This window comes from Malus domestica, chromosome 05, assembly GCF_042453785.1.
Source record: "Malus domestica chromosome 05, GDT2T_hap1".
Classification (NCBI taxonomy): domain Eukaryota; kingdom Viridiplantae; phylum Streptophyta; class Magnoliopsida; order Rosales; family Rosaceae; genus Malus; species Malus domestica.
The window spans coordinates 42523225-42550534 of record NC_091665.1 but is presented as its reverse complement, the minus strand read 5'-3'; the positions used below and the strand labels follow the sequence as shown (position 1 = coordinate 42550534).

At 36.9% G+C, this 27310-nt stretch overlaps 7 protein-coding genes across 9 annotated transcripts in view; 5 read left to right on the top strand and 2 right to left on the bottom strand.

Moving 5' to 3' along the window:
• The first annotated feature begins 7149 nt into the window (after positions 1-7149).
• On the top strand, positions 7150-8781 carry LOC103435094 (aspartic proteinase nepenthesin-2-like). The gene is made up of 2 exons (XM_008373485.3): positions 7150-7620; positions 8026-8781. The coding sequence occupies exons 1-2, from the start codon at positions 7150-7152 to the stop codon at positions 8779-8781; spliced, it is 1227 nt and encodes a 408-aa protein (XP_008371707.2).
• An 873-nt stretch (positions 8782-9654) lies between these two features.
• Positions 9655-10140, top strand: LOC103435095 (aspartyl protease family protein 2-like). The gene has a single exon (XM_008373486.2). It carries the CDS (start codon positions 9655-9657, stop codon positions 10138-10140), a length of 486 nt encoding a protein of 161 aa, XP_008371708.2.
• Positions 10141-11658: 1518 nt separating this feature from the next.
• On the top strand, positions 11659-14792 carry LOC103408863 (protein IQ-DOMAIN 9). Of its 2 annotated transcripts, none has more exons than XM_008347682.4 (6): positions 11659-11854; positions 12395-12507; positions 12935-13066; positions 13418-13645; positions 13835-13948; positions 14077-14792. In XM_008347682.4, the coding sequence occupies exons 2-6, from the start codon at positions 12433-12435 to the stop codon at positions 14410-14412; spliced, it is 885 nt and encodes a 294-aa protein (XP_008345904.2). In that variant the 5' UTR covers positions 11659-11854; positions 12395-12432; the 3' UTR covers positions 14413-14792. The 2 variants fall into 2 exon arrangements, with proteins under 2 accessions (XP_008345904.2, XP_017180610.2); XM_017325121.3 differs by lacking the exon at positions 11659-11854 and adding an exon at positions 11997-12203.
• A 233-nt stretch (positions 14793-15025) lies between these two features.
• On the bottom strand, positions 15026-15748 carry LOC103435096 (transcription factor TCP5-like). Its single transcript, XM_008373487.1, has one exon. The coding sequence runs from the start codon at positions 15746-15748 to the stop codon at positions 15026-15028; it is 723 nt and encodes a 240-aa protein (XP_008371709.1).
• Positions 15749-19605: 3857 nt separating this feature from the next.
• Positions 19606-21546, top strand: LOC103434857 (nudix hydrolase 15, mitochondrial). The gene is made up of 4 exons (XM_008373222.4): positions 19606-20050; positions 20154-20296; positions 21035-21154; positions 21246-21546. Exons 1-4 carry the CDS (start codon positions 19705-19707, stop codon positions 21468-21470), a joined length of 834 nt encoding a protein of 277 aa, XP_008371444.2. The 5' UTR covers positions 19606-19704; the 3' UTR covers positions 21471-21546.
• A 241-nt stretch (positions 21547-21787) lies between these two features.
• Positions 21788-23984, bottom strand: LOC103434858 (magnesium-chelatase subunit ChlI, chloroplastic-like). Its single transcript, XM_008373223.4, has 3 exons — positions 23606-23984; positions 23291-23397; positions 21788-23026 (listed from the first exon to the last, which is right to left on the bottom strand). Exons 1-3 carry the CDS (start codon positions 23709-23711, stop codon positions 21974-21976), a joined length of 1266 nt encoding a protein of 421 aa, XP_008371445.2. The 5' UTR covers positions 23712-23984; the 3' UTR covers positions 21788-21973.
• A 1205-nt stretch (positions 23985-25189) lies between these two features.
• LOC103434859 (uncharacterized protein At4g18490) overlaps positions 25190-27310 on the top strand; it is a 67240-nt gene continuing 65119 nt past the window's right edge. Inside the window, exons 1-3 of one of the 2 annotated variants that reach the window (XM_070821476.1) lie at positions 25190-26426; positions 26815-27003; positions 27088-27189. In XM_070821476.1, the coding sequence (XP_070677577.1) occupies positions 25333-26426; positions 26815-27003; positions 27088-27187 (1383 nt within the window). In that variant the 5' untranslated portion in view covers positions 25190-25332 and the 3' untranslated portion in view covers positions 27188-27189. The remainder of the gene's footprint in view (positions 26427-26814; positions 27004-27087; positions 27190-27310) is intronic. The other variant, XR_011580845.1, reaches the window with a different exon arrangement.

Below are 27310 nucleotides of genomic sequence, written 5' to 3'. Positions count from 1 at the left end.
ATTTGAGGTTCTCCTACCCGTTACATCATCGATCACACGTGCCGTGACATAGAAAGTTTTTTTTTTTTTTTTTTCCCTTCACAGAATCGACGGTCCAAACTTTTTGTTTGTAATGATTTGGGCACTAAGCTTACTGCAAAAAGCTTCATTCAACCCTTAATATTCTATTCTCTGTCATATAGACGGCAAATTCCTATTAATTGAAAAAAGAAAAACAAAACAAATCAAAACCCAGTAAGCAAGCTTAGAGTAATCTTAGATCACAAATAAAGTTAGAAATTTGGCAATAAGAATGCTCTGTACAGATTATTGGTATTTTTCTCATTGAATTTGCAGATTATTGCCTAATTCAGTATAAAATTGGATCCTATTTCGCCATTCAAATTTTTACTTCTTGTAGTTCTAATTAAGTTAATAATGTGATTGTGTGAATCTTATTAGGGTTCTACAGTATCTTTTAGATATTTGATTCAGTTGTAATACCTAAAAAGTAAGGAATTTACTTTCTTACTACTATTAATAAAGGAACAACAGGAGTGGGATAAGACACACACCTCAAAATTTACCGAATCTCTCACTCTCTATTGTTGCCGCACCTCTCTCATGTTCTTCTTCAGTTAAATATGTTTACAACAGTACTTATATAAGTTTTTTCTTTCTTTAAATGTCTTTTGTGTTTCCAACATGCCTTTATTTTATTCATTATAAAAACTTACCTAAGACATTTATAAAAAAAATAAAAATAAAAATAAAAAAAAAACCAAACAAGGGATATTATGCCAAGTTAACACATGAAAATTAATAACCACGAACTGGTAGCCCAATGGTAAATGGTGGATTGCGAGACTTACTTCAAACTAAAAACTCGAGGTCTTGGGTTTGAAATCCGCTACTGGTGTGGAAGCTAGACTTATGGCCAGAGGAGGTTGAAATGCCCCTGTCAATCTTCACCAGTCTATAGCACGTGCCCAATACCTAAAAGCCATGACCACCTTAGCATCTAAAAAAAATCAAACACTTGATCCCTTCACTCCTTAAACAGTCCGTATGATCTTTAACAATTTTCAGGACTTGGCATCCTACCACGTCAGAATCGGGGTAGGCACACTTTCTACTGCTTCGCAATACAAATCATACAACCTTTTGGTGGACACAGGGAGCGATCTCACTTGGCTCCAATCCGATGGATGTCGCACCCACCATTGCTTTAAATCGGTAGATGAACCGTTTCCGGTACGTATGTTATTCAGAACCTCAATTTTTTATTTATTTAGGGGTTTTGATAATTATTTTTGTTTCCAGCTTCAAGTGCGTATGGGCCTATGTTAATTTTATCCTAGTTATCAGGTTGCATTTGATAAAGACGGCAATAAAATGTCCGGTATACTGGGTCTTGGTTTTGGTTCGCGGTCATTTGTAACTCAATTGCAATCCGCCGGTCAAAGCGACGGCCGGTTCTCTTACTGCTTCAGACTCGAACCACAAGCGGGCCCTACCCCTTCATTCCTCAAATTTGGCGCGGACATAGAGGAAAAACCCGACCTAAGTTTGACAGCATTGAGGAAATACAACGACGCGTCATTGCACTACGTAAACTTACTAGGAATAAGCATCATGGGCGGTAGGCTTAACATTCCGCCGGAGGTTAGTGAAGGGTATAGAAGCAGTGTTCTCAGCGATGGGGGAAGCAATCGTGAGGAAGATCCCTAGCAGATTTCCGCCTTTGGAGCCGTGCTACGAGGTGGTGAATAAGCAAGCTTTTACGAGGTATCCGTGGATCACGTTCCATTTCGACAACAATGCCGATCTGAATTTGGAGTATGGGCCTACTTTCTTTGTTGTTGAGAATGAGTCTGGAAACATGGAGTTTTGCTTAGCAATACTTCCTGAGCCAGATAATCATAGTTTGAACGCAATTGGAGCGTTCCAACAGATCAATTCCCGCTTCATATATGACACAAAAGGTTTCAAATTGTTTTTTGGTCCGGAGAATTGTTTCAAGAATTCCTAATATATATGTGAGATGATTAAAAATTAGTTGAGTGCTAAATTTTCTCCTACTAGGGTTTAACTAGCTAGTTAGCCTTTGAGGGACCATTTGAGGGACTATTTCTCCAATTGAATTAATTGAGGGACCATTGCTACAATTTTTCTCCTTTAATTTTCTATATTTTTGTCCCTTCATTCAGCCTCATGTGCCCACACTTGACTCATTTTGACGGAAGTTCTGACGAAATTGACAAAAATAACCATAGCTGCACGTTTTGATAAGTTAAGGGACTAATGGTCACGGTTTTTTAGTTAATGGACCATTTCTCCAATTGAGTTAAAGTTGATGGACCATTACTACAATTTACGTACTCTTATAAATAACTTCATTTTTTAATAGAATAATAGCGTTAATGAATTAAATAGTTAGTTATTAGAAAGGAGAATTAGGAATTGAAATAGCATCATTGTGCATAAGAATGATTTCTTTCTGTCGTGGAGGTAAAACATCATCTGCTTCTGAATAACTTTATTTACAACTCGTGAAGATAGTTTAACAAGAAAGATTATAAAGTTAAAAATTTAAAGATATATAGGAAAATATGGTGGCCCTTTCTTTCTATTAATATTTGGAAAAAGTACATAATTAATATTAAACCAATACTCGGGTGGTTTTTTAATTGAATCAACCTTATTATCATAAATCACTAAATTTATTTCTAACAGGGGAAAATGCAAAGACATTTATCGCCTTTGCAATAGCCTTTAGCATCGAGACCAACACCCTTTGCATATTTTTCAAGACACAAGTCGTTGCATATCTTTTCTTGGCAATTAGGCATCACCTCTACTCTCCCGTAAGCATGACCTGTATACTCATTTGCCAAAACCTCAACTCCTGCAATTGCAAGCCACACGCGCATATTAATATAGATTATATATTCTTCGTTAAGATAAATTGCACGTCCCGATCCATTTTTATGATGTCAGACCAATTCTTATTTACGTTGGTAAATAGTTTGACAAGAGAATATAAGTTACGTGTTTAACATGTCCAATCAGAAATTAACATACAAAGTAATGGATGAAGAAACATTTACCAATAGTACTGAAGAAGAGAACAACTACAAGGATAGAAAAGATGTGGATGGTCTTCATGTTTTTCTATGTCTATATGTTGATTTTGAATGTAAGCAAAAAATTTAGTCTTGTGGTAGACCTTTAAAATGTATGAAAATTTAGTATTGAGATAATTATATCGTAAAAAAAAAAGAACTTGTTACGAGTTTTGATAAAAAGTTAACATTAGATTCGGACACAAATTTAAAATCATAATTTAATACTATTATTATGAGATATTTTTTAATTTAATTGAGTTTTCCTCTAAATTAACCTTGTTTAATATCAAGCAACAAAAAAAGATTGTTTTATATCAACCGCCATAAAAAAGGGTTAATTTTTATAAGGTGTTTTTGTTTTATGGTTCAAAAATATATTAAGGATGTAAGTTTTGAACCCATGGAGCAAGTTTTGAACCCATGGAGCGCAGGAACATTAAAACCCCAATAACTAATGAGCTACATGCTCTTTTGTTTAAAACTAACAGATAACGGATATAAAATAAAAAACAATTCAGGATGAGCTCGTGCCCATCTTGGTCTTCATGTGGCTTTGCATATGCGGTAACATATATATTAACTACATTGAAAAGTGTAATATGAAACTATCTAAATCATTAAAAGTAAACGAAAGCTTGTACAGATATCTTCAAATTAAGTTGAACGGATTACAAAAATTTACCATTTATACTTTTCTACAACTAACTCGACAAAGTTTGTACAGGTTTTTAACATATTGAATGCTATCAATTTTGTTAATGCGGGCTTGGAACACTGATGCGAAGGCAACAACCATTGTAAATTGTTTTCACCATTGCAAGATCTGGTCAGATATTAAGACAAAATGGTGAAGATGAAGGCATGTGTGATTTGCGTGAAGCCATTTATGGTCTACAGTATAGAAAAGTGATGGATGTTGAGCACCTTCCTAGTGTAAATGATACAGTGAAAGAATTGCCTGTCCGTAAAGAGATCATTACAGCGAGAATGAATACGCCTACCAAAGACGATCCAGATCCAGATGATCGTTGTGCTTTGCCAACTGTTTCTCCAAAAGAGTCATTTCAAGTAGTTGTAACCTTGGTTAGCTACTTGCTACAAAATGAAAAAAAATATACCAAATGTGGTGTGTTGCAAAAATTAGAGATGAGGTTCAGTTTAGTTTAGGTACAAAGAAATTTTGAGAAATAGCTGAATTGAGAAAATAGGAGTTTTAAGTAAAAAGTTCCCTAAGTATGTGTTTTTTTGTGTTATTTTCTCTTGTATATCATCAGATACTATTTTACATATTCGCAGGTCTTAATGGATTTTAAGACTTGCGAGGTTATTATCTTAGTACACTGTTCTGCGTTATTACCAAAATATTTTATTATTTAACCGAATATATTACATATGACTATCCTCAACAAGGAGATGAAAATTCTGGGCCCCTCGAACCAAATTAAATCTTGATCCATGCTCCGTACGAAAGACTGAAAGGTGCAAGTCTGTGCACAGCTTAATTGGCTTCCTTCTTAACATGCCATATATTGGGCTTCTTGAATGGACATTTGGTATGCTTAATTTGGCAAATTTGTAGAGTAAAATCTAGGCAATGACATTACGCACCACGGCACCAGTACATATGGTAACAAAACGAATCAGTTACACCAAATAACTTTTTCGTGTGAAATTATATATTATCTTTTAATTGATGGAGTTGGTATATACGTCTCCGTCCCCATACGTCTCCCAAATCAAAGTGTGTTCTCTCAAGAGATTTTTGTTTATAAATAAAAACGCCAAACCCTCATCCCTCACTTATATTCGTTATTCAAAATTGATTAATGAATAAAAACAATTAGAGATGGAAACATGAAGAGGCTCCACTTCTTTTCCATCTTTCTGTTTGTTCTCTTCTTCGTTGATAAATACCTCTTCGTGCATCCATTAGTATTGCACATCTCGTTTATGCCATATCAGAGAATTGTCAATGCTTTGACTTAATGAGTGGTTATAGACAATTTTCAGTTTGCTCAAGGTTACTGAAAAAAGCTGTTTAAACCCACACATGCATGTTAATTAATTCAGTCTAAAATTGGCATGTAAGAATCGGTGGTTATTTATTTTTTCTTTGGATTGTAAGACCATCTCCAAATGAGATGTCAAATATGTCAAATAGGATTAAAAGATATTTAGATGTTCTCCAATGGATATGTCATATATGATATGTGGCATGTGAGTCATTGGACTTTGTAGTTGCATTTTTTTACAACAAACAAAGAAGTCAAATATATTTAATTGAATTTTTTAATACATGGATCCCATTAACAATCAATAGAATAAAAACGACAATTAATTTTGATTATTTTTTAATAGTTAATGCAACTCTAGGCCCAATAAAATAATAAAATAAATATTTGACACATTCATTGAAAAATAAGAGAATTTAGCACTTTTATTCAATTTGCCACATCAGCCATCATATAAAATTTTGACATATTAGATTTGACATCTCATTTGGAGATGCTCTAATTTATCAACTCCATCATTTCAAATTTCCACTTATAATCGGCAACCTTTTACGTCGTTTCCGCGGATCATGTTCCATTTCGACCTCAATGCCGATCTGAATTTGGATGCGTCGAATGCTTACTTTATGGTGACGAATGAAGATGGAAATATCGAGTTTTGCCTTGCAATGATTCCTGACGATAATCCTCATGGTATGACCTCCACTGGAGCGTACCAACAGACGAGTGCTTTAGAGTTTCTTAATTTTCGAGATGATTAATAATTAAATGAGTGCTTCAGAGCTTGTTTTGTTTTGTTTTGTTTATCGGATTTAATTTTTGTTTTGTTTTTAAAATTGATAAATGCAGCTAATTACTTAATACCTCATTAGATTTTAAAACAAAAAATTTGGTCCAAGAAGGATATCAAACAATCTCTTAACTAGTTTCTCCTACTATGGTACCATATTTGTACTTCTCTAGAAATAGAGTTCATCAATTTAAATAGTAACTACAAATATGGTATATACGAAATGTGTTATGTGTGACATTTTTGTTTGACTTTGTTTATACTAATTAAATGGATTCCATTACAGTTACCATGATATTTACTCTAGGTATTCTTATTAATTTGATATTGTAACAAAGAATTCGCTGAAATTAATCTATTTTGTTTTTCTTGCTTTATGAGAGGTAAGACTTTTATCCTCCTGCCTAGGTGTAACTTTTTAATTTCCCTCGTACCATAGACGTCGAGGTTTTCCAAAAAACGAAAAAATCTATTTTGATTTGATCATTCAATTAATCTAGTTTACTCATTAACAATATATACATACAGTAAAAAATTAGTCAGAATTAAGCAAGGTCAAGAGTTCGATTCCTTCCACGGTAACTAATGAATGCATACTCTGATGAAATTAATGAGGATGGAGTTTGTAATAAAGGAAAAATCAAGTAAGAGACAACTTGAATTTAATTAGTGAATTAATTATTTCCTGCCTATTCAAACAACCTTCCCTTATTGTGATGCTAAACCCATCCATTTTTCTTAATGTAGATAATATCACTGGTTAAAAAAAAAACAAATATATAACAACAATTATTATCATCGAAAGTGAGCCCAAACCAATGGAAATGAATGCATACTCTGATGAAATTAATGAGGATGGAGTTTGTAATAAAAGAAAAATCAAGTAAAAGACAACTTGAATTTAATGAGTGAATTAATTATTTCCTGCCTATTCAAACAACCTTCCGTTATAAAAGGCGTCAATACTTTGTAAGTCTCTCTATCCTTTCAGACTCATTTTCTCTAATACTTTTAGTACATGGCAGAAACCAAGACCCCTGTTTTCCTGTTCCTACTATCATCCTTGTTAGCACTACTAGTACAATGTCACATAATCACTGCAAAACCTGGTGGCTTGACCATTGAGCTCATCCATAGAAACGACCCACAGTCACCATTCTACCAACCAAACCTCACCCACAAACAGAGAATCCAAGCCCTGACTAACCAGTCCATCGCTCGTGCTCAATACCTTAAAAACATGACAACCCTAGCAGCTGCAAACAATCAAACATTTTCGTATAGTCCTGAAACTGTCCGAATGCTCATGAACCTTAACATGGGTGTGGCTCTCTACAGCGTCAAAATTGGGATCGGCACAATCCCAACATCGTCTCCGCAATTCAAAGTGTACAACCTTGTAGTGGACACTGCAAGCGATCTCACTTGGCTGCAATGCGAAGAATGTGAGCAGCACCGCTGTTTCGCGGTGGTAGATGAACCATTTCCGAGTAGCAGATCAACTTCTTATCAGCATCTACCTTGTAATGCGCACCCGCTTTGTCAGGGCTTCTGTATTGGAGACTTCTGTTCGTTTGAGAGAACCTACGCTGACCGTAGCTTTGTAGCTGGCTATCTTTCATCTGAAACTTTCAGTTTCGACAGCAGCACAGGCCCTGGTAGGGAGTCCATTCAAGGTTTGGTTTTTGGTTGCGCCATTGACAGCAACCAGGTATTGATAAATTCTTTTGGTATCTTGTCAATAAATAATTTATTGTATATTTGGTCCATAATCTCTTGACAATTTGGTCAATTTATTTGGTATTTGTACAAAGATATAGAAAATATAGACAAATTGTTCCCTCTTAGAGACAATTACTCCAAGATCGAGTTTCTTATGTTTGGTTTGCAAAAAAAGCTATATGAGTTCTTTTGTCATGTGACAGTACTGAACGACCAAATTGCTTTAGTTACAAGATTACTTCTTTTGGAAATAATAGCTTGTAATTAAATTTGGACTTATACCATAATGTCAACTAAACTGTTTAATTAATTTATATTGATGAGTGTTTATCTATAACCTAAACCTGTTTTTATTAATTGGATATTGGTACTGATTTTTCATTCTTAATTTCAGGTATCCTTCGCAGGCGATACTAATCAGATATCCGGCGTGCTAGGTCTTGGATTTGGCCCCCGGACGTTTGTCAGCCAATTAGACCCTCTAGGTCAAAGCAACGGGCGTTTCTCATACTGCCTCAGAAGAGAAAGAATTGTAGGGCCCATCACCTCATACCTAAAATTTGGAGCAGACATACAACAAAGACCTGACCTAAGCGTGACAGGATTGAGGAGATTCAACACAATAGCATACTACTACATAAATTTACTAGGTATAAGTGTGAATGGACACATGCTTCCCATACCACCGGAAGAGTTTGCTATCCGAGACGATGGGACTGGAGGAAGCATGATCGACTCAGGATCTACATTCACTCGAATCTCAAGACATGCACACGATGTTTTGGTAAGTGCTTTGGAAGCTGTTTTTGCAGCTTCTGGTGAAGGCACTTTGCGAAGGCTCCCAGCTGGGGAGTATGGACCTTTTGAGCTTTGCTATGAGGTGCTGAGGCCAGAAGCGTTTTTGGGCTTCCCTATAATCACTTTTAATCTCCAGAATAATGCTAACATGCATGTGGATCATGAGGCTGCTTTTCTTACTGGGACGGGTGCTTCTGGAAATCTTAAGTTCTGCTTGGCTATGCTTCCTGAAAGCAATCCTATTATGCCGACCTCGATTGGAGCATTCCAACAGACAAACTACCGCTTCATATATGACACCAAAGAGTTCAAACTGTACTTTGGTCCAGAGAATTGCTTTGCAAGTTCTTAATCGGCCGGACAATATATGTGCTATCTATTTTAAACAATGAAAGCAAATAAATGTGATCATATCCCCCTTTTATTTCATGCATAGCTTAGCGCTATTATACATGACCTAGCAGTAGCAGTAAACTCACGCACATATATATCATGTGGAGATATGTAACCTCTCAATATATAACATACCCAAGTGATTTCTTTATTAAAAACCTAATCTTTAATTGATAATTGAGAAAATGAATGATGGTGATGCTCTACCCCATTCATCACAGTTGAATGTTTTTAAATTACAAAATCTTGTGTAGTGATTATACTTATCCAATGGTAATAAGTAATAATCATACAACTAAAAAAGAAATAAATGCAAAAATTAGGGTTTCAATCAAAACAAAATAAATACTGGGTAAAGAAAAAAAATAACTAGATTGACTGGCCCAATTCAATAAGCCTCTGTTTTTTTTTTTTTTTTGACAAATTAAATGTTTTTCCTCAATTTTTTTTAGGAACTTTAACGAAAAGCTCATAGTACTGTTTACTTTAATGAAAAACCACATTTTTACAGTAAAAAATCAATCATGTTACTATTCATTTTACCATTTATTTTGTTCTTACCATTAAAACTCGAAGTTTTCAAATTATTTTAAAGTTATTTTTCATTTTCATTGGTTTTGGTCCGCGCTCGTTTGCAGCCCAGGCTCCCCCAGCCAAGGCGACGTTCGGTTCTCGTACAGCCTGAGACGCGAACAACAAGCAGGCCCCACCAGTTCGTTCCTAAAATTTGGTGCAGTGGAGACATAGAGGAAAAACCCGACCTAAGTGTGACCGCCTTGGGAGATTCAACAACGCCCCAATATACTACCTGAACTTACTAGCAATTAGCATCATGGGGGGAAGGCTTAACATTCCGCCGGAGGTTTTCATGGTTCGACCCGACGGAACAGGGAGAACTATGATTCACTCAGGCGCGCCGTTCACGATCCTTATAAGGCCTGCTTACGATGTATTAGTAGCAGGTTTAGAAGCAGCGTTCTCGGTGATGGGTGAAGCGACCGTGAGGAGGATCCCTAGCGATTTTAAGCCTTTGGAGCCGTGCCACGAGGTGGCGAACCGGCAAGCTTTTACGGGGTTTCCATGGATCACCTTCCATTTCGACAACAATGCCGATCTGAATTTGGATGCGTTGAATGCTTTCTATATGGTGAAGAATGAAGCTGGAAACATCGAGTTTTGCTTTGCAATGATTCCTGACGATAATCCTCATGGTATGACCTCAATCGGAGCGTTCCAACAGACTAATCACCGCTTCATATATGACACAAAAGGATTCAAGCTGTTGTTTGGTCATGAGAATTGTTTTGAGACTTCTTAATATTCGAGATGATAAATAGTTAGATGAGTGCTTTAGAGCTTGTTTAGCAGTTGTGATCCAAAATTCATACGTCCGACTTCACTTAATGAAATAAACCTTAATTATTGTTGTTTATAAAATGGTGAATGCAGCTAAACTAATACTCATTAAATTCAAAAACAACAAATTGAAGGATACCAACAAACACAGAGAGGCCTAAACTTAAAAAGCAACAAACGCAGAGAGGCCAAAAGCCCAACAGCAAGCATTATTGCCTAATTATTTTTTTAATCGCTTGGGTACATTTGCTTGTGATTTGGAGTAAAACTTTAAAAGGATTTGGAATTCAAATACTTCAATTTCAATCTCATGTTTTTGAAAGGTAATTTATTTAAGTTCACAAAAAAGTTTAATTAAGATTAAATCAATCAACATTTTGTAGTTTTAAGAAGAGGTTGACGATGATTAATAGTTGTATGTAATTGCAAACGACCATTTGGTCTAAGCTTTTTTCAGTCTTTATTTGAAACAAAGAGATCCTAAATTCAAATTTTATACACAATTGTTGTCGATAAAAAGATAAATGAATTCAGTTATAGTTTGATCATAAACTTGTTTAACACACTAGAAGAGTGCTAAGCCACAAAAGGGGTTGTAGAAGCATGTGGATCTACATTTGTTTCTCTCCAACCTTACTGAAATCACCGGGAAAAAAAAAGTTCACATCTCCTACCAAACTTTCCAACTTCACATCCAATCTCCAGCTTTAGTTGGAAATCCATGAGAAATTCACCACAACCTCAATAGGTAAATTTTTTATTTTTTATTTTTTTTACAAGCAATAGAAGAAGGGTAGTGCTACCAACACACGCATGTTACTTTTTACACATCTCTCTAAATTTTTGGTCGTCGGATCAAATGAATTAAAAACAAAATTGGGTGTGTGAATAGCAGCATTCTAGAAAAATCTACATTAAATTCATCTAAAGTAAGAGAAGAGAGATTCGAACACAGGATCTCAAGTGCATGGACGAATGCTCATTTGACTTCTTTGCAATATATTCACCAAATCACCAATATACACTTTTTAAGATTGAAGCTACAACCAACTTGACTTCCTAACCAACGTGTATTATATAATATGCGTTGGATATTTTGGAGTATTATTATTATTTGGTATCTTATTTTAGTAAAGATTGAAGCTTGATGACGAATTTCAGATCAACAGAAAAGGCAGCACATCTCGATCAGATAATGCCAAATTGCCAATGTTGGTTTGTTCTGCAATCGCTGTAGCCTGCTTTTGTTGAAGTCTCAATCCTCCAAACCACCACCACCCCCACACGTTGAGTTGTATTAGCGTTGGTTGAGCCTGTGCTGTGATTGAGGTGTGAGAAAATAAAGTAAGGCAAAAATAATAGATTCAATTTTGATATTATATGAAAAAGATTTGTAATTTTGTATTTTGCAAGATTTTTAATTTAATTTTTAAATTATAAGTTTTGTTTTTTGGTGAGAAAAAAGGGTGGTGATGGGGCCATGGCAATCTACATTCCACCACACCCACCTTTTATTCTCTCTCTCTCTATCTCCCCCACCTTTCTCAGGGGTTTTGCTTCTTCCTTTCTGCTGCCTTTACAACTGCTGCCCCCACACGGACTTTTTCCTCCAAAATCTTGAGCAACCATTTCTCAAAACAAAACTGATTTCTTGGAGTTTTCAAGCTGCTTCTCTGGTATGTGAGACTTACCCATATGCTGTCTTCTTTGGTTTTTCATTGTTTGTCTTAGTTTTTGAGTTGACAACATGATTTGGAGATAACCCTTTTGTGCATTTGGGAGATATGGGTGGGATCTGGTTGCTAAATGCACAAGGGTTTTTTTATAGAATGCAGATTGGTATGGAAGTCAGTTTACAATGTTTGACTTCAACTGGTTTTCTTCGAAGAAGTGATTTTCGCACTTCCTTTTTCTCGTCTTGCACTCCTCCCTCTTGTTCTAGCCTTCGGATTGAATAAACATCGAAGGAGAACCGAGGGACGAAGCAGAGTGCAGAAGAATAAATGAGGCTGAATAGGCTGTACTGTGAGGATTATATAGTTTGGTCAACAGTTAGCTTATTGTGATTTTTATCTGTGTGTTACTGGATAATGTAGCTTAATCTTTAACTGTTGGATTGATTTCAGAAGGAAAAAACAGAGAGCCATTTTTGAATGCTTAAAAGTTAATTCCTTGTTCGTTGCTTAATGTTGATGGTGATTTTATTTAACTGGCAGGATTATGTTAAATTGGATACAGAGTTTCACCATCAGGTATGGGTTCCGGGTGTTGGTTTAAGGTATGTTTCGGCACAAAGAAATCAAAGGACGACAGTTCAAAACAGTTGAAGGTATAGAGCCTCCAAATTGTTTTACATTGTTTAGCTTTTGTTAACGAAATGAATTTGAAGCAGTGAAGTGACCAGCAATTGAAATCAAGTTAGGAAATCGGGTTAGGAATTTGGAAATCTTAAATGAGGTGTATGGAGGTTTAGAATTCTAATTTATGCCGTAGCTATCCTGCAATTAGCTTATCTTATAAATACTGGAAGGCATCACAAATCCATGCTGCAGTCGTAACATACATGAGTTACATTACCATTTTACTTCATGAACAGAGATTTTTACACCAAACCTAGTCATGTTAGTGAATGCGTGGTTTATGATTTAACGGTAGGTTGCTACTAGTACTAAAGGCGAGTTATTTGTATGTAACATTCCAAGACTGATATTGGTATGAAATTGTCATTCCTCACCCCTCATTACATTTTCTGACAGGTATCTTCAGCTCATGGAAAATCAAACTCCATAAAATTGAAAAAGTCTACTTTTGCGAATGGTAAAAATCTTGGATTGCCAATTGAGGATATAGCTGCAATTCGGATTCAGACTGCTTTCCGTGCATATGTGGTATGTATGTGTGCACTAAAGTCTCCAAAATATAAAATTTCAACGCTGTTTGCGTTCTTTACCCGGTGATCCTGTGGAATTTTGTTTTACATCTCTGGTTTTGCATTCTTCTTATTCAGTGAATGATGTTTAGTTTGAATCTTGATGAGCAATGAGGATTTGGTAATAAAGTTGAATGACGTTATTACATAGCAGCTTTTTCCTTTTCTGATTCAAATGAAAACTCAAACTGTTCTAAATATACTTGCCGTTTCGTGATAGATGAGGAGCATTGTAGACATTTATGCATGAAGGAGCACGTCTTGTTACGCTGGTTTTGGTGTTCCTAAGATTTTCTTTCACCCATTGCAGGCTAGAAAATCTTTACGGAGTTTGAAAGGGATTGTAAGATTGCAAATAATGACCCAAGCTTATCCTGTTGCAAAACAAACTACAACTACATTGAGCTATCTTCATTCATGGAGCAAAATACAGGCTGAGGTTAAAGCCCGCCGACTCTGTATGGTAACAGAAGGACGGATCAAGCAGAAGAAAATAGAGAGTCAACAAAAACTTGAGGCAAAACTTCATGACATAGAGGTGAGACCAGCAGCTACCACATCTGTGAGCTTGCCAGACTTAAAACTTATTTATATAGGATTCTGCAAGTTTCTTTACAATTTTGGTGCGCTCGTGCTACAGAATCATCACCTCATCAGCCTTGGACCCTCGTGACTACACATGCTTGTTTTCATAATAACATTGATTAATTTTCTTACTCGGTGACAGGCGGAGTGGTGTGGTGGTTCTGAAACAATGGATGAAATTCTTGCAAGGATATATCAAAGAGAAGAAGCAGCAGTTAAGCGTGAGCGGGCTATGGCATATGCATTTTCTCATCAGGTAGACTATTTTCTCACATTTGTACTTTATTTGTTCTCGTAGCATTTAATTCTACGTAGCATGGAAGTAGAACCCGTAAATTTGACCTTGAATCAATTGAAATTGAAAACATATTCCATGATTTGTAGTGGAGGGCCAACTGTAGTCAAAGCCAAAGCTTGGGTAATTATGAACTCGGTAAAGCTAATTGGGGATGGAGCTGGAAGGAGCGCTGGATTGCTGCTCGCCCTTGGGAAAGCCGTGTGCAGTCACCTAGTCCAAGGAAAGTGCAGAGTAAGCAAACAAGCCCAGTTGGTAAGAACATAAATTCACCAACGCCAAAAGCTTCGGTTGTAGTTAAACCTCCTTCATCAAATGGGAAGCCAACTACAAAGGCTCGGAGATTGTCTTACTCAGCTGTCGAAGAAAAATCAGCGGCAACTGCTGAGAGCATTAAAACTGAAGAAAAAAACACTCAGAAATGAACATTGACTTTGTTGGTTCCGATCCAATGGTAGAAAAGAAACTAAATAAGAATGTCTTCAGTATCTTATCGACTCAAACAGCAGACAAATGAGGGAAGAGCCATTTGTTTAAATACGCGTCGTTTCTTATTCATGTACATGTAGTGGTGTGGAAGTAATGTGCTTGCGCGTGCAGTAGCGGGTTATCGAGCAGGACCTGGATTTAGGACTGAACCATCCTTCTATGATTCTTTTTTCCCCTCTTTCTTCTTATTAATGTATATTGTGAAAGGAAAAAAGATTATTGTATTTATATTGTAAATACACAAAATATTTGTTGGAGTGGATTATTCTGTGCTTTTTCACACTGTAATTAGAAGTTACTCCTGGTTGTTCTCTTATCTAGATGTGTGCTCTATCCCTCTGCCCCAACTTCGAATTCCGCTTCTCGTAGTTTAGATTAGACAAAACTTTCAATGAAAATAAAAAGAAGAAGACACCAAAAAAAAAAATGTAACTCAATCCGATTTAGATTAGACTAGAATTTCAATGGAAATAATTTTTTTTTTTAACACGAGCTAAAAACACAATTCAAAAGACATGAAGCAAATAAAAATTGTGACAAGATATATGGCTAATGCAGAGATACATGCGATGAATTGTAAGGACAGATTTCTCCTCCATCACTTGCATTATAATTCCAAGCCACCAAACTTTGAAACCATCCCATCTCCTTGAATTTGGAATCCGATAGACTTGATGCAGAATCGAGGGCTTCTTCGGCATAGTTCAATGAACTTAACTGGTGAGGATCGAAAACCGGTTCTTTCAGATTGTTGACATTGTTCATGGGACTAACATTGCTCATTGTTTCCAGTTCCCCATTGCTTTCCGGGTGATTCCAAAACTGATGCATACTTTGTTCTCCAATTTCTTGCTCAGTCTGCTGACCAAAAACATTCGTATTAGTGCAATCATTGTACTCTTGGCAAGGTTGTTCAGACTTAGAGAGTGCTTCAATGGCTGCTTTGGACTTCTTAATGAGCCAATCAATGGCCTTACCCGGACGGTCGTAGCCAAGGCGGTCTTGGACATCATAGAACTGTATAGCAGTATGAGCTGACAGCCGGAACCTCCGGTCTCTCGGACCTTTCGAAGTGTACACCTTGCTGTGCCGGTCTTTTCTTGCCAGGGATCGGACAATGTGGCCTCCGTGAACTTTCACAATATGTTCATATCTCGCATTGTCAACCGGCGGTTGCTTGAATGCCGATTTTGAAGTAGGCAGCAAGTAGTGAACATGCTGATAATCTTCATTCTGTTCTTCCTTATTCTTTGATTCTCTTTGTCGTAACATTCTCTCTCTCTCTCTCTCTCTCTCTCTCTCTTAAGGAAGACACTAGTGCAAATAGTCCATCACTATAGGCATGAAGAGTCCTACTCTACATCAATGTACATTATGCAGAGTCTTTTAAGTGGCTCAGGTTCATCCGTTGAGATTTCTCGGAATCTTCAACACACATCCAGCCGTTAAACTCATCACACAACATACAGTATATTAATATCCATGTACTCCAAAATTTAGGAAATGAGAGATGCGTTTGATAGAGATGGGATGACACAGTCTGAGGAAGCAAAAGAGGTCATAAAGATCACCTACTAAAAGCTAAGCATAGCATTAATGCAGACAAGTAGGGTTTCTAATTGCTTCTTTCTTGTTCAGCTCCAAACTCTTCTATGAAACAGGAATATTGGCGCCAACCCTAGTTCTAGTTACTCTCTGACTTGATGCAAATGTCACACCTCTTAATTAATTAACCCTTTTCTGCTGCCACTATCGACTTCGAGTCACTGTTTTTTTCTTGGTGGATTTTCAGAAAGCTGGTCACAAGTAAAACCCTACAGTGGTAAAGATAGACAAGATATAGTAAAGATTCCACAAACGGAAGGGACAGTGACTGTCAATCATATGTGTTGGTTTGGTCTGGTTGCTTCTTGGGAGGAGTTCATGTCTCATTTGCATATTAAACAAGCAACTATTACCCTCAAAAGCTAGTCAACTAGACACAACACCTTTTCGATGGGACCCTTTAAACTCTAGATTAGAGTTAGGAAATATCGATCAAGTACAAATTATCTCACGTCGGAGAAGAGATCATTATACATAAAAAGTATGCAAATGGTTGCTAGTTCTCCTTGAGATGAGGTCTTTTGCGATAAAATTTCACATCCATTATTTACCTAATCACATCATCTACAAAACCTAAGTAGTGAAGTTCATGACAGTATCTGTGCAATACAAGAGTGTGAGTCGCCAGAAGATGTGAACCCTAACTACTAAGATCAATATATTGCACCATATTAGCATATCGACAGAAGTTTGGAAGGTATAGTGCTTGTTTTGTATAAGACCACCTGTTCCAAGTTGAGCTCTTGCGATCGAGGAGTACAAATGTTTGCACCGAAGAAGTTTGTACCGAAGGACAGCACGAGCAGCTGAGTTGCAACAGAGGAGAGGACTAAAGAAAAAGAAGTTGGGTACAATGGTACTATTGTCTTGCTGCTGCAACTTTGGACGGTATATGGCATGTGGGAGGAGCACACTTCGTATTACTGCTCTCAACCATTATTTTAAGCACTAGGGCTCGGTCTGCTAGTTAGTGGGCGGCCGATTCGATTTGGGCCCCAAACCGCACATTGAACCTATGTAGCGTTAAGAATTTACGATTTTGATCCATACAAGTAATTAAGGGAGCGTTGATAATTATTTCGTTCTATTTTTTATTTTTATTTTTTTGAAAACTAAAATTTTATTTAGTGACTACTTTCAATGTTAGATCCCACATCGTCCAGGAGAGTAGATGCTCTATGCATTATATGTACATACCCACCTCCAATTAGCACGAGGCTTTTTAGGAGCTCACTGGCTTCAGGTTCCGTAGGAACTTCGAAGTTAAGCGAGAAAAGGGCCAGAACATTCCCATGATGGATGACCCACTGGGAAGTTCGGCTCAAGTGAGTTCCCAAAAACAAAACCGTGAGGGCGTGGTCGGGGCCCAAAGAGGACAATATTGTGCTACGGCGGAGTCGAGCCCAGGATGTGGTGGAGCCTAGGTTGGGATGTAACAATTTGGTATCATAATCAATCCCTGACCGGAAGTGTGCCGACGAGGACTTCAGGCCCCTAAGGGGGGTGGATTGTTAGATCCCACATCGCCCAGTGGAGTGGATCATCTATGCCTTATATGTACATACCCACCTTCAATTAGCACGAGGCTTTTTGGGAGTTCACTGACTTCAGGTTCCGTAGGAACTCCGAAGTTAAGTGAGAAAGGGGCCAGAGCATTCCCAGCATGGGTGACCCATTGAGAAGTTCTACTCACGTGAGTTTCCAAAAACAAAACCGTTAGGGCATGGTCGGTGCCCAAAACGGATAATATCGTGCTGCGGCGGAGTCGAGCCCAGAATGTGGTGGAGCCCAGGTCGGAATGTGACATTCAATGTTTAATTAAAAATTAAAAATATTCACTTGAATTTTAAAATTTTAATCATGAGTTATTGTTTTTCTTAAACTAACCAAATAAATTTCAGTTTTTAATGTTGGAAAAACTAAAAATTAGAAACTAGAAACAAAATAATTATCAAACGAATAAATAATTATATTTAACGAAACAGACCAATTCATTTGATGATCCATTTGGTTTGATCATTTATCTTTTGAGAAATTTTAAGAGACCATAATTCCAATGGTTTATTAAGTTAGTATTTAAATATAAATAATATTTTGTGGAGGGTGGAGGTTGGGGTGGCTTGTATGATTTAGGCAGCCAACAACAAATAATTTCAGTTTAGTTCGTTTCTAATATTACACTGGCTAGTTAAATGAGCTTTTTATTGTTATTTTAACGGAGAACTCAGAAAATTAAAGCTCCAACGGTTTAACTATCATGCTAGCCAGTCGTGTTAGAGGTGCTTTTAACATCGCTCTCCAAAATACAATATAATTCTTTTGAAGATGATACTATAAATTAAGGGACCCTAAATTGATTTTTTTTTTATTTTATGGAAACAAGGACCCTAAATTGAATTATTATAACAAGGGGTGGAAGTTTTTTTTTTTTTTTTTTTTTTTGGGTTAAGATTAAACTATCCTTTTTGTAATGTAAATTAAAGTAACTTGAATTAAAAAAGAAAATTATATTGTAAGTTAAGGGAGAGTGAAATTGTCAACCGGCCTAGCTCAGCTCAAATGAGAACTTTGGGACCATCTCCATTAGCCTATGCTGACTGCGAGGCAACAAAATCCCGCCGCGGCAATTACTAGTCGTCTACTTCTCCTATTAATAATTAATAGGATAAATTAAATTCTTTTATTACTCTATTGATTAAAATTTATTTTTTTTTAAATTTTTATCAAAGTCATTGGGCATTAATAACATCATTAATTATTTCAATAATAATTTTTTTTTATTTCTAAATATATTCATTTAATGTTAAAAATGTTACAATTAGTATATTTATATTTATGACTAAATTTTTTTATCATATATTTTTACTTTTAGTTTGTAACTTTGTACCCATTTTTAATTTGTAATTATTTTTTAACTTGTACCAATTTTCTTTTTAATTTTAATTTGTACCCATATATTAATTTCTTTTTGTGCCCATATTTTTTAAAGTTTATTTGTATTTGTACCCATATATATTTTTTATTTGTACTTTTTATTTTACTAAATGTACCCATGCTAATTATATGTACCCATTCATGTAAAACTTTTTAATCTTAAAATGTACTCATTCTTAAATATACCAATTTGTTATATGTAAAATGTACCCTTTTTATATATATAAAATTTATTCAAATTTTTTCTAATCCATTTTAAAACTTTTATGGGTACATTCTTTTTTCTTTGATTTTAAAATGTATCTATGTCAAGTTTAATCGAAGAAATTTACTAATGTTATTAAGCCTAATATTTTTTATTTTTTTTTGTGATTTTGAAGAATGTACCCATATTTCGAAACAATAAATTTTTTGGTTAATTTTGATGAATGTACCCATGTTTATATATATACACACACAATAGTATATTTATATTTTAATATTTTTAATCTCACAAATTATGATTTTTTATTTAAAATCTCATTTATATAAACAATTAAAATTTCTAATTTTTAATTTAAAAAATATAGTAACGCCCATAGAAATAAATTACTACATTAATTTCAAAAATCTCGTTCAAAAAATTAAAATCCAACCAGGACTAAGAACGAATCCAAACTCTCCCTAATTAATATGCAGAAGAGCAGCCCATGATCTCAATCCTCAGAAGGCTATCACCACCGCCTCCGCTACTCATGGAGCCGCCAAATTCATGCGGAGGCTCACAGAGACTCATCGCCTTGGCCCAGCAGCTCCGCCTCTACAAGCCGCCGCCTTTGCCCTCCTCCGACGACATTGAGGAGCAGAGAATCGAGGAAACCGCCGGCAAGGTCGTGTCCCAGGTGGGGTTTGCTGAATCCGACACCCCAGTTGCGCGGGACCCAGAAAAGTTCAGACCCAAGAGAGCCGCCGTCTTGGTCTGCCTCTTTGAAGGGGACGCCGGCGATCTCCGCGTCATTCTCACTAAGCGGTCATCGAAGCTGTCCACTCACTCCGGTTTGTGCATTTTTCGTTACCTTTGCTTGTTTCCCGAGAAAATTGAAAGACAATGTGAAAGATTGGTTTTTCATATTTTATTTTTGGTTGTGTGTTTTTGCAGGTGAAGTTGCATTGCCGGGTGGGAAAACAGAGGAGGGGGATAAGGATGACGGGGACACGGCGACGAGGGAGGCGAAAGAAGAGATTGGTTTGGATCCTAAGCTTGTCAATGTTGTCACTGTTCTTGAACCATTCCTATCAAAGGTATAAAGTTCGATCATGATTTGTTCTAAATTTTGGTTTCATTGAGCTCAAATGTGTGCAATTGAGTGGACACAGAACTTGGTTAGTTGAATTATGTTTGTGAAGTTGCGAATTTATGCTTTAGTTTCTCGGCATTGGAAGGTGAAAGTTGGGAACTTGATTTGAGACTAGAAAGAAAGAAAACTAATGAAAATGGCTTGAAAACTTTGAGTTTTAACCATCGAGTTATCTTATACTTTGTGTACAAACGGTTTGAGTTTTAACGAATGAAGGGAAAACTTTGAGTTTTAACGATCGAGTTATCTTATACTTTGTGTTTGCAAAATGAGTTTGAGTTTACGGCTTAGAGTATCAGTTTCCGGAAAAATGAGTAATCATATTGGTAGATTGGAGGTGTTCTTAAGAAGTGTCTGGCTGACACGGCCATTTAGTTTGTATTCATTCGTGCTTTGTGTTGTTCTGTTGAGTACATGTCCTTAATATTTACGAATCTTAATCGCGTGTATCTGAATCCTGAGTTTTCACATAAGGCGTTCCAAAATTTCGGAAGTTGGTCTTGGGGAAGAGCAGTGTAGTAGTCTGATTGGTTGAGTAAGTGCTTTTGTTGACTTCAAAAATAGGGTACATAGTGGTTAGGGTCGATGTACACAATGCAGATTTCGGTGTTGGACTTGTAACTTGAAAGACTATTTTGGATGAGGAACTTGATTTCGCTAACCATTGGGTTTCTGTGCACAGCACCTACTAAGAGTTGTTCCGGTTATTGGCATACTTAACGAGAAGGAAGCATTCAAGCCTGATCCAAATCCTGCTGAAGTGGAAGCGATATTCGATGCTCCCCTGGAAATGTTCCTCAAGGTTTCTCTCGTTTTAGTTTCATACTCCGATTACAAATTATATAGTTATCTTTTGATTCTCTTGAAGATCGTTGTGTATGCATTTGCTTCAGGATGAAAACCGGACGTCAGAGGAGAGAGAGTGGATGGGAGACAAGTTTCTGATCCATTTCTTCGACTACGAAACCAAGAACAAGAAGTACATGATCTGGGGTTTAACTGCTGGTATCTTGATTAGGGCCGCATCAATTGTATACAAACGGCCACCAGATTTTGTGGAGCAGAATCCCCGTTTTAAGGTTCCTAGAGTTGTAGATAGAAATACGACAATCCCGTAAATTATTTTCAACGAATTGTATCGATTTGTATTGGAAACGATCATCATTCCTGCAATAATATTTACTTTGCTGTCCATTTGTATTGGAAAAGATCATCATTCCTCCAATCACGCAATGCTGTGTGAAAATGTTGAAGGGCAAAGACATTGCATGATTGGTTTGACATCCCACCATAATAGCATCCCGTTGCATGAAAATTCGCCTTATACAAGGTACAAAGCCGATTATAATAACCAAGTTTATGAACCAAAAGGTCAACGTGCAACGATAAATACTTTAGGAGAAACCATAGGCAAAAAATTGGATCCATATACAGATAGTTCAACTGAGCTTCATGCTTCTTGAAAAATAACCATAATATAACACAGTAGTCGGAACATAATGACGGTGAAACCTAAATGTGCTCGTGTAAAAGCGGGATGGGTTAAAACCCGGAAAAGAATTTAAACAAAAACAATCTTGCCAACAAAATTAAAAAAGAAAGGGGCCTTTCAGTATCTCCTTCAGCTAAACACCTCATAGAACTTCTCCATGACAAGTAAACCGGAGTCAATCGACTCTAAAGGATCCTTCCGAAGACGATGTCTTAAGCAGTTAGGGATGACAGTGGCAATATCCTCTGGAGACACCTTATCGCTTCCCTTTAGAGCAGCCAAGGCTTTTGCAGCTCTGTTAGTCACTATGTCTCCTCTCAATCCATCGACATTCAACTCTGCGCAAACCTTGGAGATTTTCACCTTGAGGTCCTGATCAATCTGAACAGATGGAAGATAACTTCTAGCTGAGCCGATTTGCTCCTGAAGCTTTTCTTGCTCAGCTTCGTAAGAAACCCGAAATTCTTTAGGGTTTTTGTCAAACCGAGCTCTCTCCTCAACAATCTTCACTCTGAGCTCCGCATCCCTCACAGTCCCAACTTGTGCGTGCATTCCAAAACGGTCAAGCAACTGTGGCCTGAGCTCTCCTTCTTCTGGATTGCCCGAGCCAATCAAAATAAACCGGGCAGGATGTGAAATTGAAATACCCTCTCTCTCCACCGTGTTCCATCCCGATGCAGCAGAATCCAGTAAAACATCCACTAAATGATCATCCAAAAGATTAACTTCGTCCACATACAGAATTCCTCTATTAGCTTTTGCAAGAAGGCCAGGCTCAAATGCCTTGACTCCCTCAGTGAGCGCTTTCTCAATGTCAATTGTCCCGCAGACTCTATCTTCTGTAGCACCCAAGGGTAAATCAACCATGTTGATCTTAGTCTTGATAACAGGAAGCTGCTCCCCCTTCACAATGCTCTCTCTAACTTCCGCACCCATGGACTCCGGATCTTCTGGGTCTGAGTTATAAGGGTCACCAGAAACTACCTTAATTTCAGGAAGCAAATCGACCAAAGACCTAACGGTTGTGGATTTTCCAGTTCCCCTATCTCCCATGATCATGACACCACCAATCTTGGGATCAATCACATTCAGCAGAAGACACAGTTTCATCTCGTCTTGTCCTACAATAGCAGCAAATGGATATACTGGCCTCTGGTTTTCCTTAGCAGCAACCCGCTGCGCCTGAATACAATTAATCACACATGAATTCCACAACCCAAATCTTTACATAACATGTATAATTCCCAATAATAAACTACAAACTAATTCTCGAAATTTTCGGTTCAACAAACATCAAGAGTGCAAAAATCTTTCTTTCTCCAACATTACAGAAAAACTGAACCACCAATTCAAATTAAACCTCATCTATTAGTAATAGAACTTATCAATCAAAACCAATAAAAAATTTGTTGTTAAATACTGCAATTAGATGAAGAAAATTCAGACCTGCTCAGAAGGGCTGATTTCAGTAGCAACATTGGTCACATGGAATTGAGACCTTTTCTTTCCATGAATCCCAATCCCTCCATAAAACTTGCTCCCAAAACTCTTCCCTGCAATGCAAAAACACAATTCCATTCAAATTAACAGCAATCCACTACTATTGTCCAGCCAAAACCCACATCAAATCTCCCATCAAAACACCAAATTACGAACTGGGTATTTCATATATTCAATCAAATTGCAGAAAACAATCCCAAATCATGGTTCAGATGCTGGAAGAAGAAGTGGGTTTTCTTCTGTTTGGTGGGGAATGATTACCTGGGCATGTAGAGAGAGAGGGAATTGAAGTCCTGGAAGTGCGAGATGAGAGACGTCGAGGGGCCAAAGTTGCTGCTGTCGAGCAACTTCCGAGTACGGACGCCATGGAAGAAGTGTTTAGGGAATAGGGAGTGGGACTACAACTCTGTATTCGAGTGTAAGTATAATTCTTGAGCTTCTGAGGTAGGCATGGTTTCCGACTTCCTATAGGTTTGTGAGGCTGAGGGTATGTGGATAGATTTTCAGTTGTACGTTTAGTTCGGGACTCTTTGTGTTGTCGTATACCAACAAACAAGAAAAAGAAAGAAAAAGAAAGTAGAGTGCTTTATTCAGACTGTCGTTTAATTCAAGGGTTATTCAGAACTTTTGTATGGACAATTGGTTAGACTTATGACTCGTTGGATTTGCTTTTAAAATTATTGAAAATGTTTTTGATGGGATTGATTTTGGGTTTCAAAATCACTGCATGTGCTTTTTGAAAGAATTGCATGAAGCACTTCAAGTGTTTTTCTAGAATCCATTTGAATTTTTAGTAAGGATTGATTTCAAAAATATTTTTAGCAAAAATGCTTTCAGTCGCTTTAATGCCATTTTCAAACAATAGAATCGCGATATTCACCTTTTTGGGAACTGGTAAAGACTCACATAGACGTTAAAGATTCATCTAACCACCATTGTATTAATCACGAAGATAGGAACCGAAACTAAGTGTGACACTTTCAACCACCCTTATTTTCTAAAGTAAAATTAGAAGGAAAACAAAAAACCCAATCACTCTTATTACTGTGGGCCTTTTTTATTGGGCCAAAATCCACATTTGGAAAATTAAACCACTGTTGGCCTATTACGCTCAAGCCTAATCAATTTGCAATTACACTAATCCAGGATTAGTGTAATTGCAAATTTAATTGGACCAAAACCACTGTTGGCTACTTGCATTCAAATTCACAGGAAATTAAGCAGCTTTCCCAAGGAAAATACACGGAATCGATCAAGAAATGCACGAAACGACGTCAACTAGTTCAAAAATTCAAATGAATTTTCTCGGTCCAGAAAGCATTGTACTGCTCACGAATCCGAAACTTTACGTAGTACGAAACGATTAGGGATTGAGAAACTCACCGATTTCAGAGCCGAAAATTGAGAGATGGAGATTGTGGAGGTGCGAGTTGTGAGTTAGAGAGCTCATTGCTTGGTAAAATGATATCTGACCAAATGTGCGAGTCTCTATCTCTCAAGTTTCGGCTCTGAAATTGGTGAGTTTCTTTTTCGTACTAGGAAGTTTCGGATTCGTGAGCAGTACAATGCTTTCTGGACCGAGAAAATCCGTTTGAATTTTTGAACTAGTTGATGTCGTTTCGCGCGTTTCTTTATTTTCCGGGAAATTTTGCTTATTTTTCCGGAAAATTTTATGTAAGTAGAATGGAATCGATTTTGTTTGTTTGCTGAGCCTAATGTTGAGCTTCTGGTAGGTTGTAGATTTTGAACTCCATTCTGTTCATCTTGTAGCTCGCTGTTTGAACTCCATTCTGTAGATTCACTTCTGTATGGTATCATGGGTAAATTGTCTACCATTATGCGTTTAGTTGGTGTATCTGGTACTCGCGGCAATATGTGGCAAATTGTTTTGAAAGGAGGATAGAATTTGGGATTCAAGTATGCTAGTTTGAGTCTAGAAATCCCAGACAACTCTTATAAGAATCCTTTTGTCTTTTCTGTTCAAGGATATGGATTTCAATCTGGATGGTGACTTTGGCAAGATATCGTATTTCAAAATGGACATGCCAGACCTTGATTTCTCAAGCCCGCCCAGAAAAGCTGCAAAAACCAAGGAGAGATCTGAAGAAGAATCTTCCAAAGGAAACCGTCAGGGGAAACAAGACCCTTTAAATTCTCTTTTAATTTCAATTAGTAAGCTCTGTATTTTCTTTTCGTTTCCTTATTTGAATTACGTAAGCGATGTAAGTGTACTTGTACCTGACACTTTCTTTCTTGGAAGTGGGTTGGATGATTTTGATCTTGATCCAAGCTTAAAGAAAAGTGAAAGGAGTTCAAATAAGAATCAAGATAGCAGAAAAGAGGTTCTTTCTGATAGAAGAGGACCTCAAGGCTCTAAAATTGACCTGGCTGAAGATATTGGTACACTTGATGGTGGTTCTGAGAGAGTGGACCCTTCAAAGATTGATACTTCGTTAGTTGTTTTACGAAAGGTTAATTCTATCAATGATAATTGCCCATCAAAATCTAGATCAGAAAATCTGGAACCTCCACATGGTCCAAGGTCTCCAGTAAAAGTAATGACTAAGAGTGTTGAAGAATCAGATCAGCGAAGTCATTTATCTGAGAAGGAGTCGGCCACAGAACCATATGCTAAGCCGGCAACAGATGACTTGTCTGGTCAACTTGTAGGAGGAGTTGATTCAAATGGAGGTACCGTTTTTGAAGGAGAGAATGATGGTTGTCTTCAGACAGATTTTAATACCACTTCAAGTGGAAAAGAAGATATTGATGAGAAAATGTCAGCAGGAGACGGTCCTAATAGTGAAGACTTGCCCTTGAGGGATTCATCACCAGTAAACGTTGATAGTTCAGATAGCAAGAATGGTGATGGGTGTAAGTCAGGCAGTGATATATCTACACAAAACACTGAACCAAAGTTAGGCAGTGATATCTCGACTGAAAACACTGAATCAGCTATAGATGATTTAGATCTTGAAGACAATTCCAATACATTCGTCTCAAGGAAGACGCTGCTTAACATCAAAGGTATCAAGGACGACCAAAATTTGACTTCAAAGCTTCCTTTGTCTGCAGAGAGCAGGTCAGAAAATCTCTGAGCATATTGATAGCTGCCACCTTTGTTTCATTGATTCCATCCTTCAAGTCACTGACATATGTTTGGAACTATAAGAAGTAGAAACTGTCATGAGTCATAATGGTTTTGAATACAGAAACTAACAATAACCAGAAACTCAGGTGCATCTGTTACTGAAACAATGAGGAATGCATAGAACCATTTAATTTTTGAGTTGATACATGCAAATGCTTACGATAATGTAATCGGAAGAAGAAAAAAAATTGCTTATAACTAACAGACTCTAATCTGTATGTATAACGGGTATCCTCTTGGAGCAGATAGATCTGATAGGGAGCAAACATGTGAGCATTAGTATCAACGCGTCATTTACATTTTCCGTCTTTTGATGCAGTGAATCTGCAGTTGATAAAGTTACGCTGGCAAATGAAAGCAAAAGTGGAGAATTCCACTCAAAGATTTCTAAGAGATTGGAGGAAGTTGGATCTCAAATGTGTCAGCCATCATTAATAGGAGCAAAATCTCTCTCATCTGGTTTCAACGGGATTGATACCATGCGTCTACGTCCTGCAATTGAGGAAAGGTGAGTGATACAGTGATACTTTTCCCTTAACAAATTGAATATTAGGCATTTAAGTTATAAGCTGTTTTGGATAATCTTCAACAGGGTGGTTACTAATGCTCATGGTGCACAAATTGGAAGTAAATTGCCTGATACTCCCCTGTTAGTTGATAAAGAAACAAAAGCCAAACATGTAATATCGTGAAGGTATTGTATAAATTTAGTATTATCAGCTGACGACTCTAGGCACAATATTCCAGTAATCTTTTTGTTTTGAATACATAGATTTGTAAACTTTTTACACTGATATCGTATTAATTTGAATCAC